At 44.8% G+C, this 17,936-nt stretch overlaps 1 protein-coding gene across 1 annotated transcript in view; it reads left to right on the top strand.

Moving 5' to 3' along the window:
• The first annotated feature begins 373 nt into the window (after nt 1–373).
• The window catches only part of LOC130835609 (WD repeat-containing protein 49-like), a 105,900-nt gene continuing 88,337 nt past the window's right edge, over nt 374–17,936 (top strand). Inside the window, 2 exon segments of the mRNA XM_057707215.1 lie at nt 374–459; nt 3,286–3,526. Coding sequence (XP_057563198.1) covers nt 374–459; nt 3,286–3,526 — 327 coding nt within the window.

Here is a 17,936-nt window from a genome sequence, read left to right as displayed (position 1 = left end):
ACACCCACAGGGGACGAGATCTGACCCCCACTGTTTGACTTGCTCTGTCTCTTCCTGGAAGAGGAAGCCCTCTAGTCTGCCTGGAAAATGAATACTTATCTTCTCAATGGCTTCTCCTTTGAGAAGCGCCTCCCCACCCTGACCTCTCCAGCCAGAGTTAAGTGCTTCCTCTCTGTGTAGTTGCAGGGCTCCAACAGACTTGGCACTTATCAGAAGGTCAAGATTATTGGCTCACCTGTCTGTCCTCTGTTTTGTCTGCATAGTCCCAGCATCTAGGTCAATGTCTGGCATAGGTCATGCACTTAATAAATGCTGATCAAGGTGAGAGAATGGATGAAGGAATGAACAAAGAGTTTCATAACACTAGGCCACCATGCGCAGCCCCATTCTGAAGGGTCACTGCTTCCAGAACTCCAAGTCCGACTCAGGAGAAAGCCACCCTCCTCAGACTAGCTGCAGGTATAGGGGTACAGATTCTGCTAAGCTGGGTAATAAGTGAGCTAACAATAGTGTTTAGAACCAAAATGAAACCCAGAGATTCCTTTGCCCACTTTCTCATTTTAGGGGTCAGGGCACGTGACTGGATAAGGAGAAAGCCACTGAACGTAGATCTGACTTAGAGTTCACTGATCTTTCCTACACAAATCTTCTGCTTGCTGCAAGTATATGGGCCAATTCTTTCACTTAAACAGCATTTTTTATACTTACAAAATAAGTATTCATTATAGAATATTATAAATCGATTGTATAGGCTCATTGTAGAAAATATAGACTAGAGAGAAGAACAAAGAAAAGGAAATAGGAATCATGTGTGGACCCCTCACCAGAGACAATTCCTTCTTTCAATTTGGGTTTTTGGAAGAAACAGAAATCCCCTCAAGGTGGCTCAAGCCCAGGGGCTTTGTGGTGGGGACACACATGCAATGACAGGGAATCTCATGGAAATCTTAGAACAGGAAGCTGTCTCTGAACTGGGCCTTGATGAGGGGGAGTCAGGAGTGGCTTTGGCTTCGGAGGACGCCTGGGAGCCAGGGAGCAGTAGCCCGAAAGCTCTACTCTGGAGCCTCCTTGCTCACATGACTCCGCTCACTCCACTTGTCTGCTTCCGTCTGTCCTGCCTCCATTTCCTGAACATTTTCCCACCATTTCCTGAGCCCTTTTCAAAAGTCATAGTTTAAACACTGAGAGAGAGAGAGAGAGAGAGAGAGAGAGACTCACACTGGCCCCGCTCATCCTTTCAATCGTCCTCAGGTTGTTGGACATCTCTTACTCCTCGTCTAATCAGCTGCGGGCAAGAGGGTCAAGCATACTTGATCGGCCTTTCATAGGGTAGAAGGAGGCAGAGCTGGCCTTAATACTAATAATAACAATAATAATAATAATAGCTAATATGCCTGGAGCACCTACTGTGTGCCTTGCACTGCTCTAAATACTGGACATACATTATAGCATTTACTTCACTTTTTACCCTATGAGATGGGCACTATGATTAGGACCATTTCGGTTGGGAAACTTAATAATATAATCCGTGTAGCTGTATCTCTATACCACCCCTGAAAAAAGGTTGCGTGTCTTCAACGCTTCCGTATTCTAACCTCGTCTCTCCTCTTCAGCTCCCCACCCTGCAGAGGTTTGTGTTCTCATTGTAGTTGCCCAAAGTGCTTCATTTAAATGCCCCATGGTCCCAAACCATCCCTGATCCTCCTCCCCTCCTCCACTCATCCAAATCCTACTCCACTCAGTTCATCTCTAGCTCCCTATCCCTCTCTTCATCTGACCCCCAAAAGCCTGATTTGTCATATAGGACCTGCCATTGTTGGAGGGGTCTTTCCTCCAGCACAGATTTTATGTTCTTTTGGTTCAATGAAATACGATTTCAAGGCACCAAGAGTGAGAAATTCCTCAAAGAGTTTCACAGGCTCTGTAGACTCAATTCCTACACACAACATCCAGGGTGCTCTAAGGGGGTCCTCTTAATTATCCAATAATCCTGAACCCTGATGAGGACCCACAATCTGCCCTAGAGCCTAGAGCTGGGCCTCTGATGGAATAACTGGTCTACCTTTTTGTTCCTTTTCCAAGAGCCCAAATATGGGCCCAATAAGATGAAATGAAATTACAGACTTCTTTTGTCTTTGGCAACCAAAGAAATGAGTTTCTCCCTAACTCTATTTTCAAAAAGATCTAATAAGCAAGACCTTCAAATCAAGGAAGTTTAAGCAAGAGTCTAGCGAGTGCTACACTCTCTGAGCACAAATATGAAAGGGCACAGTGTTTTTAAAAAAGTCTCAAACCTATTATTGCCTCTGTTTCCTTAAGATGGAAACACATGGAAAAACCACCAATCCCAGGCACCTTTGGGGACTTTCCTGAACAGCCCCCATAACAGTGTTGGAAATTAATAGTAATTAGAATTATTGCTTAAACAACTTGTCATTTATATCTAATTACCACACACTACAATAAAAATTATCATGACAGATTCACTTTGTTGTAAGCTTTATTTAATTACAATCCTTAACTTCCATGGATTTTGTCTTGGTGGTCTACTGCTTGTTACATTGTCTGTTCAGAGCTGAAAACATTTAAGAATTCGGGGCTGTATCAGGGGTCCCTTTTTCCCTCATTTATTTTTTATTAGTTTCTGTGTTGTTTTGTTTTTGTTTGTTTTTAAAGATTTTATTTATTTATTTATTTATTTATTTATTTATTTATTTATTGTTGCCTGCCTTGGGTCTTCGTTGCTACACACGGATTTTCTCTAGTTGTGGCTAGAGGGAGCTACTCTTTGGTGCTGTGTAAGGGTTTTTCATTGCGTGGCTTCTCTTGCAGAGCATGGGTTCTAGGCGTGCGGGCTTCAGTAGCTGCGGCACGTGGGCTCAACAGCTGTGACTCACAGGTTCTAGAGCGCAGGCTCACTAGTTGTGGCCCACTGGCCCAGTTGTTCTGCTGGCATGTGGGATACACCCAGATCAGGAATAGAACCCGTGTCCCCTGCAGCGGCAGGTCGACGCTCAACCACTGAGCCACCAGGGAAGCCCTCCCCCCTTTATTTAAAGCAGAGTGGGAAGGGCTCAGCTTGCTGCCTTCCTTCTTGGTCAGTTAAGGCAGAGATCCTGCCTCCACACCCAGAAGAGTCCTTTCCAGCTTTTGGTGCCACCTCTGAGAAGGTGGCTTCTCAAAAGGGAAGTAGACGTGGGCTCGTGGGCAATGGGGGAGGAGTGGGACCCAGTCTCCTCACCGAGACCGTTGACGGGACTGTGTCTGGGAATGGGGTCCCGGCAGCATCCAGAACGCAGCGGCGATCCTGGAGGAGCCGGAGATGCTTCGAGCTCAGACTTGCCCCGCAGGACCTCGGCCTTCTGGGGAGCAGGGGCTGCGGAGAGCAGACGCCCCCGCCTGGCTGCTGCGGGCCTGCCTCACCCGGCAAAGGATGCGCAGCCACTCTGTCGGAACTGAGCATCGGTCGCAGGGGAGGATGCCGCCTTCCCACGCGGACCTGGCGCGGAGCCTGCGGGCGGAAAAGGTGAGGGGGAGGCGAGTGGACCACCTTTGCGGGCCATGCGGGCTCTCGGGCAGGGCTGGGGACTGGGCTGGAATCCCCTACAGCCCGTGGCCAGTGACCCTGTTTAAAGCTGGGGTCCATATCTTCTTCCCACGGAAGACCCACCCAGACCCATCGGCTGTTTGCTGCTCCTTAAGCGGCCCTCCCCGCGTGCACACACCTCGCAAAGCATCCCTATAACCGGCCAAGGCCCCCTTCCCTACCTCTCTTCCCCCTCTCCTTTCCACGTCTATCAACATTTTCCTTTCTTAGGTCCAACTCCTTTCCAGTCTCATCTTTTGCTTTCCAATTGCCTCTCCGGATAAATCAGATTCGTGCTAATATGTTAAGGGTATGAATAAATTCCAATTAATCCATCTCATTTGATTGTAATTCGGCAAACATTTATGGAGCAATAACACATACCGAGCCCTAGAGAAAAACTCAAATTTAAACAAAATATAGCCCCTCAAGACTTTACGCAACCACTGCAGTTTTTCCTCAAAGGAAATGTTTTAAAGAGTACCAAAATGAGATTTTTAAAACTTTAATAATAGTATATTTATGTTAATGTTCCCTGGAAATCTAACAGGCACACTGAACCCATGACTTCATGATTACTATTGTTTAAGATGAGGTTAACAAAGGTAATATGTACAATAAGCAAATCTATTTAAAGAAAAATATTAAGTAAATAAAAGAAGTGACAAAGATCTGTGCAGATGGTGGATTCATGACTAATTTTTAGGAAAACGGGAGCTCAGTAAGTGAAAGAGATGTGTATATCCAAAGACAGGTGCCCCTGATGGGGAAACAGGGAGGGGGAAATGACTTCTGGCTTTAGGGACAAGGAAGGCTTCTGGGAGGAAGTGACATATGAGAAGAGCCTTCAGGGCTCTCTGGGAGTTTTTTCAAGATGATACAAAGTGGAGGCCACCCCACACGGAGGAAACAGCACACAAGGCCACACAAGTGATTGCACTAAACAGGGCCCGAGGAGCAGAACTGGGATGCACGCTGGACAGTGAGGTTGGAAATGGATGATGAGGAGCTTGAAAAATAGGGAATCCCCTGGCGGTCCAGGGGCTAAGACTCCATACTTTCACTGCCAAAGACCTGATCCCTGGTCAGGGAACTAGGATCTGACAAGCCGCGCAGCGGGGAAGAAGAAAAAGAAAATGGGGGGTTTTGTTCTTTTTGCCATTGTAACTGATGCAGATAATATATCAAAAGGAGCTTTCCTCAGGGCAGGGATCTTCATAGTGAGGGCGAGATCAATTAATGGGTCAAGAGATTGAATTGCTGGAATATGACCGGCATCTAAAATAACGACAGACATGGTTAATATCGGAGTCCCTCTTCTGAATGAGCACAGGTAGTGCATTTTGAAACTTCTGTTACCTAGTGTGCATCCAGTCACGATGTCAAAAGGATCAGAAAAGTCTGAAACGAGCTGTTCGCATGTGATGAGACTTTCAGCCACTGCGGACCCTCATGAACAATCCTTTTCGGATCAAGTTGGTGCATGCAGCGTGTAGGTTCTACTCCGACCTTCGCTTTGCTGTCAAACCCTTTTTCAGTCTTCCAGGCTTCCGTGAGGACGTTTCAGTCAGTCAGAGGTTGTGGCGCATTTCCTGGTTGTGGGCGAGTTTTTCACCGACTGCCACCAGCCCGGGTTTTGATCCTTTGCTGACTGGGTTAGCCAGTGTAGAGCCTGCCGTGACCAGGCCATACTGCCTGTGGCTGGGCTGTGTTGGACAGGGTGTCTCTGAGGCCGAGGCTCCTCGTTGCCATCTCGGAACAGTGCCAGGATCTGGAGCTCCTGGCGTGAAGTCTGTGTGGGCTGGTGCAGAATCAAGGCTGTGCGGGAGGATGTGGGATGATGCCACTTCAAAGGAAAAGGCATGGCTTCAGTGACACATTTAAATGAGCTGTGGGAAAACAGGCACCCAGCAGCTATTTTTAATTTGTGTTAAAACTAGAGGAGCCAGAGTTGCTCATAGAGTACTGGCTTTGGATGTAGGAGATGAAGAGTTTTGGGCTCTACCGCTCACTTCCGCAGTGACCTGTCTTCTCCCATCCTCCTCTTCCCCGCTGTAAGGAAGGGGGGTAACTATAAGGTTTCTAAGACCCCTTCCAGCTCAGTCCTTCTCTGTCTTTTTCTCCATCGCCTTGTTCTTGGTACTTGTTGCCTGTGTTCTTACTCCTCCCTCCAGTGCTCCTGGCAAACAGAGAGAATCCATCCTGGCTTTTCCTGGCCAAGAGCCTCAGAATCCTTCTCAACATAGTACTTGACCGCTACAGCCCATCAGCATGCATGTGCAAGGTCAGCTTTGCCACTCTTATTCGCTAAGGCTGGCAGAAGCATTTTTCTTCTCTCTCTCTCTCTTTTTTTTTTTTTTTAACCACTAAGAGGCCATGGAATCTACCCAAGCAGCTGCAAAAGCAGCGAAGTATTCATTTTAGATTAATTTAGAGAAGCAAGCTGGGAAATGCTTGGGCTGCTCCTTGCAACACATTTGCATCCTCTTAAAAGCTTGTAGACGATGTAGAATATTCCCGTGGTGGGAAGTCTTTAATATTCACCGAAGGAAGGAGGAGGTTTGACTCTTCACATGTCACTGTACTTTTAACCGTATAACATATAATCATAACTAAAACAGCCAAGTAAAAATACCTCCAAGTAAAGGGGAATTTGAGGTTCATTTCTAGGGGACCAGTCACTTGGGTTGAAACAATCCACTCTGATTTTTAGACTCTCCGGAGAAGCGACATGAGTGACAGTGGACATTAGAGGTCTGGAAGTCCACACGCCTCCAGTCTACCCATCTATCACACGCCTCCAGTCTACCCATCTACCTGTGTTCTCTTGGGAGATGGCACAGGAGGTCCCCGGGGATCTCAGACAGAGTCAGGGCAGCAGAAAAGAGCGCTGGTACTAAGTCCTGGTGCCAGCACTTACTAGTTATGGGAAGCCGGGCAAGTTAATTCACCTCTCTGTGCCTCAGTTTCCTGATCTATAAAATGGGGACCGTAATAGTATCTTCCTTACAGAGTTGTTATGAATATTAATGGAAACATGCGTGTAAAGTACCCAGCAGCTGGCTCATAATAAGCTCAAATAAAGGTCAGATGTTAGTGGCAGTGCTGTTTAAGGTTGCATTAATTAGTTTAAAATTGAAGCCACCTTCTAATCTTCCTGCTGCTAAGATGGCTAAAAAGACAATCTTTTTAAGCCTCGGTTTACTGTGGGTTTGAAAGTTCCTGGCAGAATCACCCGGGGCCTTTTTTTAACTCTTGTTCCCGTGGTTATGATCTTGTGTCACACAAGGAAAAGATTGTTTTTACGACCTAGGTACACTGGAGAACTCCCTATAGCCTCCCCTTTCCCTCTTCCTCAGGGGGATCCACCACGGGAGCCCCTAAATTTCAACCCAGAGAACTCTCCACATCTTCTGGAGTTACTATCTCTTTTAGAATCTTAAGACCACGGGATCGTAACTGTCTATTTTCTGAAGCTATAGAGACAGCCACTCAAGGAACAGATTTTCAAAAGGATACTTTATTCGATTAATTAGTCAATTCCCTGTCGTAGATGTGAAATTACCCCTAAACCATCCGGACTGAGGAGACTCTACAGTGAGAAGCAAAGACATGTTGGGATGTAACAATAGGAGAGCTCATTTGCATTGCAAATGAGCAACCAGCAGGCAAATGAACCCTTATGGGAAAACCACTCTAATCATAAAAACTGCTTGCTTTGGGGAGACTGCAGTGAAAGGACAAACAGAATCATAGCTCCATGAATCCTCTGCAATATAGGATATTAGAGAATTGTCCAGGTAATTTTCTCTGAAAATGCATTTGAATACAGCAAAACGCATCGCTGGGCAATAGATAATATGTTTAAAACTTGACTCCACAATTGTGGGCTCAATTATTTATGGTTGTCACTATAGCTATGATAGCTTGGAAATAAAATAGTCAAGCTTTTCTCTGTTTTTATTTGTAGGAAAACAAGTCATTCAAGCTTTTTAGTGATACAATGTGACTGGCTGTGGATGGCAGTTACAAATTTTCAAGCCCTGCCAAGCACAGGAGTACCCGAAAGGGACATATGTTTTCTCTGCTTTGTGTTCCAAATTTGCCTTAAAAACATGCAATTATGTGAAGGCCTGATTTATATTTTCAAGGAAGAGCACAATAAAGGCTCTGTTTTGTAGCTGTGTTTCTCCGAAATGTATTTATACTGCTGCCTTTTCAAAAGCAGTTGGCTAATGATCACAGAATTTTCGCTTTCCGTCATGACATATGAAAATTTGATGAGGGCCGTGAGGTTTAAGAAGCGATTTCTTAAGTGCAGTGGTGATGTTATTAATATCGTTTGGTACTGCAACCCTGAAAAATCTCCTGGGGTTAGGGTTAGGGTTAGGGTTTTCATTCACTTCCTTATTTTTGTGGACAGTGGGAGAAGGGGAGGCAGGAAGCACGTGTATTTGTAACCAGGAGGCAAAGATGGAATAGGATGACCAGGACAACAAAGCAAACCTGGGAAGGTACCAGAGGATGCAGGTGTGTCATAAGAGTAAGTAGGACATTTGGGGGGAGATAGAGGGATGGGTCTGGGGAGAAGTGGCGAAGGGAGAAAGTGAGGCTTTTCGGTGACATGTTACGCTTAACTGAAAATCACTGTAAAACCCTTTATAAATTATATAATCACTGGCTTTGATTTCATGCCTTTCATTACTATTATTAATGATGGTGTTCACGTCACACTCTCAGAAGCATTTCTAGTAAATTGACGGAGAGAAGATGAATTAGTCTCTTTCTGGATTGGGGAGCCCCCTCCTGGGAGGTAGGCAATTTTTTGTTATTTGTTCTTTTTCAGTAATGGAGGTAGAGAAGGGTGAAAGGCCGATTTCACAGAATAAGGTGGTTAGTGGACAGGTAATGATCACGGTATAAATTTCAGGAAATTCTGAAGCTAAAAGAAAAAGATAATCCTTGGCAGTGGAAACATAGAAGTCTGCCGTAAGGGTAACATATATGTAATGTGTTTTGATTACTTTGTACAAATCTAGAGTCACCACTATTTAGGAATATAAATGTTTTTAGGAATATAAATTTAGGAATAAATGTCTTATGTAATGTATAGGCTCAAAGTATACTGAGTATTTAGAACTGTAAAGGCTCAGAAAAGAATGAAAAATTGAAATAATATTACCTTTCCCATAATATTCCAACCTAAGGGGAATAATTTCCAAATCCTTAAAAAATTGTTTCATCCTTTGGGAGTCACATCTGGGGTGGAGGAAAAGAAGTCACATGCTCTTAGAGACACCATCTTCTTGTTAGGTCTCAGATTTGAGTACATTTTTCTCATACGTGTTGTGTGTGAGCCTGGTTTGAGCCTGGTACACTCTCACTGCTTTTTTGGATGCTGGAGAAGGCTTAGCCTAAGCAAATGTTGAATTCATCCCGTGGTAATATCTTTTACTGGGGAGGGGAAATGGCCCCTTAGTTTTGATGGCATTGTCTTTCACGCATAGTTGAATACTCTTGGGGTCTTTTTCCCAGTCAGCTTTTTTAACATTACCTCCTGGGTTCAGGTCTTGCCAGAAGAGCCCTACAGGGAAATTTTAAATGAAAACTTCAGGTGGAGTGTTTTCCCATTCTAGAGCTAGATTTCCAATTTTGTTCCTCAGTGAAAGCAAGTTAAAAAGTAATTATTGAGTCATTTAAGACAGAATTTGAAAGGTGCTTCAACTTTACAAAATAGTAGATCTCCCAGTAGCTTTGGTGTTAGTCTGAGTTTTATGGTAAAGGCCACCACCTTGGAAGCTTGGAGGTGGTCACAGAGATTTCAGAAGATGATCCTATTGGGGAAATAGCTGATTTCCTCCTTTGCTGTCTTCCTCAGGCTTTGTGAGATGGTGCAAGAACATTAGAGCTTAGCTCAGCTCTACCCACTGGTTACAGCTTATTCATTCTTTCTAAGCCGGAAGTTTAAGGATTTTCATTTATAAAAGCCAAATTGTCGAGGTAGTAGCTAAGAGACTGGGGGTGAGGCAGAGGCATCCCCTGGGGATCCGTTTGTTGAGCTGAGGACAGGGGACTAAAAGATAACCAGATTCCCTGACACCAAGGGTACCAAGAGCCTCTGACCATAGCTTCAGAAAATTTACCCCAGATAAAGAGGCTGCATATCAGTTCCCCCAGGGTCTCCTCCTGGTTCAGCCTGGGGTGAGATGGACCAGGGAGCAGAGGATGTGGCACAAGGCAGTTCTAAGGCACTGGATTCCTGACAGGGAGGAGAGCATCTTTGCCATATGATCTGGCAAAACATTTTGTCTCCCTTTTCTTGTATCAGTCCCATTCCTGGTCTTTTCTGTCCCAAGTCAATGTCTGCCTTCTCCTTTCCTTCCACCACTTCACCACCTCTCCCTTCCTTCCTTCCTTCCTTCCTTCCTTCCTTCCTTCCTTCCTTCTTTCCAGCCCAGTTGAGCCAAGTCTACCCCAGAACTTGGGGCTGAGGAATCAGCTGAATTGGAGTAGAGGCTGGGAACAATGGTGGTTGGAATAGCCTGAGTGTTACTCAGAGGCTCAGCTACCCCATTGGCCTCCCATAGAGAGAGGAATTAAGGGTTTCCAGAAATTATATTTTATGGGCATTACTATTAGCATTGTATGTTTTTAATTTATTTTCTTTTTGCTTTGATGAGATCGAACACCAAGTGACCCTTGAAGAGCTACAACACTTAAATGCACTCTTTCAGGTAGGAATTGAGCAGGTTAGCTTTCTAATTTGATTCTCTCTTTGATGGTTGATTTTTTTCAGTGAAAAGTACAATCCTTTTAATTCCTGTAAAATAGCAATGAAGAAAAAATTCTCTGTAATTGTCACTTAATGGAATTAGAAACAAATTGTGAATTCATCAGAGAAATGAACAAAAGGGATAGCATGTTAGAAGTTGACAGAGTTCAGGTAGGTCCAATTAGACAGTCCATTCTTTGGACTCTTGTTCTCAGACTAAACAAAATGCAGCTGTGTTCATAGCTAATTATTCTTTTTTCCTCCTAGGAGTATGAGAAGAGAGGAAGACAGCTGCTGGATATGGAAACTTTCAAATGCATAATGAAGCAGAGCATGAGGTCACAGAAGAAAGTAAATGGGTTTTATAAATGTTGGATCATTGAAACCACAGTTAAAATTTCAACCATAGGAACCAATTAGGCTTGATGATCTATCTGTACAGTCACTCTCATCTCTGAACTGTGATTTCTGCTAAGACCCAGCTGACTTACCGAACAGTTTACATGGGAAAATATTTTTAAATTACTTAGTACACTAGGCCAACAAGATATTTAGAGACTTTTCTGGAAAAGGAGAAAAAGCCTCTTATTAGATCACTGGTTATTTCCATGTGGATTGTTTCCAAAGAGTTTGGGCACTTTTCCCACCCGCAAACTGCTAGAACCAAGGATTTTAAATCTTCTCTCTGCCATCTTGTATAGCCCGGTTTTTAGCTCAGAATATGAAATCTTATTAACTACCTTAGTCTGTTCAGGCTGCCATAAAAAATATCATAAAGTAAGTGGCTTATAAACAACAAGCATTTATTTCTCACAGTTCCGGAGGCTGGGACGTTGGTCAGGGTGTCCGCAGGTCAGCCTCCTCCAGGCTGCAGATGTCTCATTGGTGCCTCACAGGGCGGAAGGGGTGAGGGAGGGCTCTGGGGTCTCTTGCATAAGATCACAAATCCTATTCTTGAGGACTCCACATTCATGCCCTAAGCACCTCCCAAAGCCTCACTTCCTAATGCCGTCACATTTCTATATGTGAATGTGGAGAGGACACAAAAATGCAAACCACAGCAATGAATAAGGCTGTATTCATAAAATAAAACACACACTAACAGGAGAGGCTGCTTACGCTCTACTTGCTAAGGTTTCATGATTACATCTTAAAGTATAGAAAACATCATTCAAGGTAAAGCTCTACGATCTTGTCCCTGGAGTGTGAACAGAATCCCACCATTGTCAACTGTAGGCTGAGGAGGTCCCCGGAGCCCCTTCTCAGTTACAAAGCCCTCGGTTTCTATGGCTCGAGTGGAAGTTAGGTGTGTTTAGAGTTTCATCCACTGCAGAGAACTGAGCATTAAAAAACACCTATTTTAAAAAAATATCTCCTCCATGTCCATAATATTAAGCAAAAAACTATGGGATAGAGAGAGGAGTGTTTTCAGGTAAAGTATCAGGTGTTTTAACAACATCCTAGATCTTTTTCACCGAAGCAGTCTAATTATCTACATTTTTAGCATGCCTGCCTGCCTGGCCAGTCATCTACTCATTCTCTTCTCCTCTCATTCATTCATTCACTCATTCATTCATTCAACAAATATTCACTAGTGGCACAGAGTCAGTCAAGATGTGGGCTCTGCCCTCAGGGAGGGCAGAGCTGGCCTAGAATTCAGCCTGGGTACTTTGGGAGCACCTAAAGCAGACCAGGGAGCCAGAAAGCTCTCCTGGAGGAGATGAACTTTGGGCTGAGTTTTCAGGGGCACAATGTGAAGGGTGAGTATTTCAGACATGGGTGGCATCTAGAGCAATGGGGGTCTCGCACCAAGCCCTGTGGTTCCCTTAGGGAGCAGAGAAGGTGATGCCCTATTTTCCTATTTCCATATCTTCCCATGTACTATTCCCTTGCCTCCCCCCATTGTTTGCCTGAGTAATAATTCTTCCTGGGTTCTGGTTTTTCTTTCTTTAAAATTATTTCTTTATTTATTGGCTGTGTCGGGTCTTTGTTGCCCGCTTGCAGTGGCTTCTCTTGTTGTGGAGCACGGGCTCTAGGCGCGTGGGCTTCCGTAGTTGCAGCACATGAGCTCGGTAGTTGCAGCTCTAGACCACAGGCTCAGTAGTTGTAGCACACGGGCTTAGTTGCTCCACAGCATGTGGGATCCTCCCCGACCAGGGATTGAACCTGTGTCTCCTGCGTTGGCAGGCAGATTCTTAATCACTGTGCCACCAGGGAAGTCCCTGGTTTTTCTTTATATTCTCAGAGTTTAGGACCATACCTGGCCCATACAGGTGCCCAATAAATGCTGTTGAATGAATGAATGACTTTAAGGCAGTGCAGTCATCATGGATTCAAACGCGTCTGTCCTCACTTTCCTAGAAAGAAGTAACTGCTCCTCCTTTTAACCTGATAGTGGTCTGCAGTTTCCTGTCACACAGAATTTGTTTTTTGCACACTATTGCTGGCTGCTGTGACCCCACTAGACAGTGAATGCCATGAGGGCAAATAAGGCATCTTTCAGCCCTGAAGCCGCAGCATCTGGCACGGGGCTTGGTGTACCACTGGTGCTCAATGAGTAAGCGATGTGAGGAGGAAGTGGTTCAGTGTCCCTCACATAATCGTGCTGAGAAGGCAGTTCCCCGGGGCCAGCAGAGGCTGTTCGTGCAGACATAGGCCCCCTTCAGCTCTGGCTGATGGAGGAAGCTGGGTATCTCTGGGCAGAGCCGCTGTGCTCCAAGGCCAAGGAGAGGCCGTGTGATGGCCCTTGCCTGCTGCCCCCTTGCCCTGAGCTCCCAGGTGCCCGGACGGACCCACACCTCTCCCAAGCTCTGCTTTGTGGTGACAGGGGTGGTGTGGGTGGGCAGCCAAAGCCCAGGCAGTGATTGTCCTCCTCCTGAGCTCTTTTGTTCCCTGTTTCCTCTCTGATCCTGGTCTCTCTGGAGGCCATCCCTCTAGGTGTTTTGGTTTGTTTGGACTTTCATTCCAAAAATAGCTGTTACAAATTTTGTGCATGATATTGTATAGTTGCCATGGTAATATCTGCACTGGCAGCCACGCCCAAGATGTGAGATGTCTCCTTTGGAGCATGACTTAGAGGGAACAGGCGCTGGGCTTAGTCCCACAGCCAGGGTATCTCCTCATGACCCCTACACTGGCACTGGGTATCGACTCACCAAGGGGCGACGCCCTGGTGTCTTGGAGATCAGGCATCATCTCATTTTCTCCATTTTGGTGTCATTACTGTGCAAAGGCAAATACCCCTGAGACTTATATGAGAAAAGCCAGCACCTCACTCCCCAAAATAGACATAAAACCTGACCATCTCTATTGAAGCTGCAATTATGGAATCCTGGGGTTTGAAAGGAGCTTAGAGGTCACTTAGTATATAACCTCTTCAATGCACACATTCTCTTCTCTGCTAAGCCAGGAGCCAGCATATGCTTGAATACTGTCAGCTAAAGGGAACTCAATACCTTATAAGGCAGCCCATTTCAAGATTGGAGAGCTCTGAGCTCAAAGGCTTTTTTCCCCCTTATGAGCTGAAATTGGTCTTTCTTGACATTCTACCCATTAGCCCAATTTCTAATCTTTTGAACCACTCTGTGAGTTATCCATTGCACCAGAACAAATTACCACAAACTCAGTAGCTTAATACTGCATGTTTATTATCTCACCGTTTTTGTAAGCTAGGCATCCAGCCTTGACTTAGCTGGAGTCTATGCTTCGGGCTGTCTCATGAGGCTGCACCAAGGTGGAAGCTACGTGAGGGTCCCATCTGAAAGCCTGACTGGGCAACAGTGCACTTTCAGGGACACGTGGTTGTGGCCGGGAATCAGTTCCTTGCAGGTTGGTGGACTGAGGCCTCAGTTCCTTGTTGGCTGTTGGCCGTTTCCACGTAGGCGTCTCTACAGGGCAGCTCACAGCATGGGAGCCGGCTTCCTCAGTACGGGCAAGGGAGAGAGAGCCTACCAGCAAGACAGAAGTTACGGTCTCATGTAATTTAACCATAGAAGTGACATTACACCAGTGTTGAGGTATTCAACTGGTTACCAGCAAGTTACTCAAGGAGAAGGGGTTTTATCAGCCTGAATACTAAGAGGCAGGGATCATGGGGTCCATCTTATCGTCTGCCTGCTACAGCCCCACAGGAGAAATCTACTGTCTCGCCCACAGAATGGTCCTTCTAATACTTGAAAGTAATTTTCATGACGTGCGCATCTTTTTGTCTTGGCTCCACCCAAGTGAGTATCCTCACCATCCCAGCCATGGTCCTCAGAACTTGCTTTGGTGTTTATTTCAAACCAGTTCCAGCCAGGGGCCCCTAAACTCAGTTCAGTCCCCTGGCTGGAACTCACCAAGGGAGAGTGGGGCCTCCTGGGAGCACAAGCACTGGGAGACCCACAGCTCCTCCTACTAAGTAAGGCTTGATTTCAAAAATAGAAAGTTCTAGGAGGTCCAGTGCACTGAATTCAGATTAACAGTCCTATTAATATTTTGGAGCAAACATTCCAGAGATCTTTGAGTATTATGCATTGCTGAATGTGAAATTCACAAATTGGAAAAATGAAGATTTCCCCCCTTTCCGTATCCCCTCACCCACCAATCTAGTGAATAGTTTACTCTAAAAACAGATTTATTTTTTTCTCTCTAGAATATTGAACAAATAGAACAACTTTTCATGAAAACAGACTATGAAGCAGTGGGCAGAATTCGGTGGGTAAGTTGGGTTGTGTTCTGTGAATCAGACTTGAAGTTAGTGGGGAAGTGTATAAAATGTTCGGGTCTGAGCTTTTCTGGAGTATCCTTTGCCCCTCAGTACCTTCAACTGGAAGCTGAACCAAGGGGATGTGCACATTCACAATTTTCAAGTTCTTGTAATGTCAGGATATGCTTGGAATAGTTTAACTAGGAATTTCAGTAGCTCAGACATGTTCCAAGAAGGCTTTCCTAAGACCAGGGAACGAAGGGTACGTCTGCCACCTTACCCAAAAACAGAAGTGAAACACCAGTGAGCAGGAAATCCTGCAAGCAAATGACACCTGGTGACAATCAGATCACTGACACAGGGACCGTGTTTAGAACAGGGACAGCCACAGAGTAATTTCTCAGCAAAGGCTATCATCATTCTCATTATTCATGTTTCCCAATTTGGGTTGTATCATAATGAGGAGCTGAGACATCTGCTTTTAAAATCCTCTGCCACTGTGCATCAGTATCCTTCTATTGTTCTAGGATGAATTAAGTTCTACAATGACAAGCTGAGTGGCATTCACCTCTATTCAGACCTTGGGCCAGTACCCCAACTAAAGCAAATACAAGTGTTTTCACTGTCACCTGATTTGAAAGGGAACAGTTGGGATTCTGAGGAGGAGAAGGAAAGGCTCCAGTGAATGAGGGCTTTGGGGGAAGTGGGGAGGAAATGGAGATGTTCCCAGGCCCTGTGGGCTCCCCCACCCCTTCCCTGCACCACAGGTCTGCTTTTCCCTGTGTGCACTGCTGAGATTCAGAATGAGGTATACATCCTGGTGGGTCGGAACTGTGCAGTCAGACCAAAGGTGGCTCAAGTCTCAGGCCAGCCACTTACTAGTTGTTTGATCTTAGGCAGATTGTTTAACCTTTGTAGGCTTGAGTTTCCCAATTTGTAAAATGAGGAGAGCAGTAGTACCTATCTCATTCAGTTATGGCGAGAATGGAGGTGAAGGTCCACATGGCATGGAGCAGGGTATAGGCTCAACCATCATTGTCAGCATCTTGAGACAGAGAGACTGGACAGGGAAGTGAGACACTAGGTAGCAGACTCCCAGCCTCCGCCGAACAGGCGCACCCCAGTTATTAGCCCCGAGTTTTTGGCAGCCAAGTTCATACCAGTGAACTAATAATTATGTCGTGTCCAAGAAAGGACTTACGCATGCCCTGAGGATAAAGAGAATTTTTGAAAGACAGAAAGACAGTAGACCTTTAATGAATTTTCCTTTCTTCACCAGGATTGCTTCTGCACATATCTGCAGCTCGTGTATTCAGAGCAAGCTGATGCTCTGTCTCGACAGAAAGAGGTTTCCTTCGAGCTGCCTGCTGTGCTGCAGGGGCTGTCATGTGGGGGTCCCGTGCTGCGCGTTCTCTCTGTGCCTCATGACACCTTAATCATGATCAGAGAAGACGGAGCCGTTTATTTCTGGTCCCTGCAGCTGAAGTTGAAGAGAAGAAAGCTGGTTTTTGTATGTGATTCTCATTTGATAAGGATGCTGAGTGCTCCAGTTTGATTTTATTTGCTATTTTAAACTGCTCCTCAAGTGGCATGATTACAGAAATTGTGTCCTTGAGCATAATATATTCATGTTGGATTTTGCCAGCCCGTGGAATGCAAATAAAATATGATCTCTATATGTAGCACAAGATAATTCCTCATTTTGCTTCTAAAATCAGATGGAGTGATGAATTACACATGATTCCATCATGTAATTTACCATATATCTTAATGAATGACAAATGGAAAAGAATTTTCCATTCTTCTCCCTGTTAATGGTTATTTCAGTTCAGGTAGCTCTGCAAGGGTTTCTCTTTAGAGAACTTACTGAATCACAGAATCAGAAATTCAGAAGGCAAGAAACATTTGGGAAATACACTTGGGATGGGAATAACAATACCTGGCCCATTCCTGAATGTGTTCTATATTTAAAGTGTTTCTTCTATTATCTCATTCAACAAATAGTTGAGCCCTTGTGGCTGTTCAGGGTCTATGCCGGGTTCCCGGGATGTAGACACCCATCTCTGCCCTTTAGGAGACTTACCATCCACCCTAGAAGTTACAGCTAAACTATACCCCTCAGGCTGCCAAATAAGCCCTCCCTAGAGACAGGGACTAAAGGTGGTTCTTCAAATCTACATAGCAAGTTCTCTATAGAGGCAGACCTTTTATTGCATTCCGCAGATACTGCATTTTTTTACAAATGAAAAGTTTGTAGCAACCCTGCATCGAGCAAGTCTATCAGAGCCATTTCCCCAACAGCATTTGCTCACTTTTTGTCTCATTTTGGTAATTCTCGCAATATTTCAAACTTTTTCATTATTATTATATCTGTTACGGTGATCTGTGATCAGGGATCTTTGATGTTACTTTTGCAAAAAGATTACTACTCACTGAAGGTTCAGATGGCAGCTAGCATTTTTTAACAAAAAAGCATTTTTAAATTAAGGTGTGTATATTGATTTTTTAAGACATTGCACACTTAATAGACTACAGCATCATGTAAGATAACTTTCGTACGCACTGGGAACTCACAAAATTCCTGTGACTCACTTTATTGCCGTAGTCTAAAACTGAACCCACAATATCTCCGAGATACGCCTATAGTTGAGAGTGAAAGTCAACTAAAGAAAACTCTATAATGTTAAGTATGCATTATGGACCAGAGTGGCTTGAGATAATGGAAATTGTCTTATAATTAAAAGGGCTTGTTTTTGTTCATTTCCACCCTTCAATCCTTTAGGACAAGCCCATCATTCAGAAGCCCAGGTGGGTGACGGATGTCACCTGCATGCCACAGTACAACAAACTGATCCCAGGGACCGGGTGAGTGCCTGCAGCTCTTCAACGGG

Source organism: Hippopotamus amphibius, chromosome 14, assembly GCF_030028045.1.
Source record: "Hippopotamus amphibius kiboko isolate mHipAmp2 chromosome 14, mHipAmp2.hap2, whole genome shotgun sequence".
Taxonomy (NCBI): domain Eukaryota; kingdom Metazoa; phylum Chordata; class Mammalia; order Artiodactyla; family Hippopotamidae; genus Hippopotamus; species Hippopotamus amphibius.
This window is presented reverse-complemented; position numbering and strand designations above follow the sequence as displayed.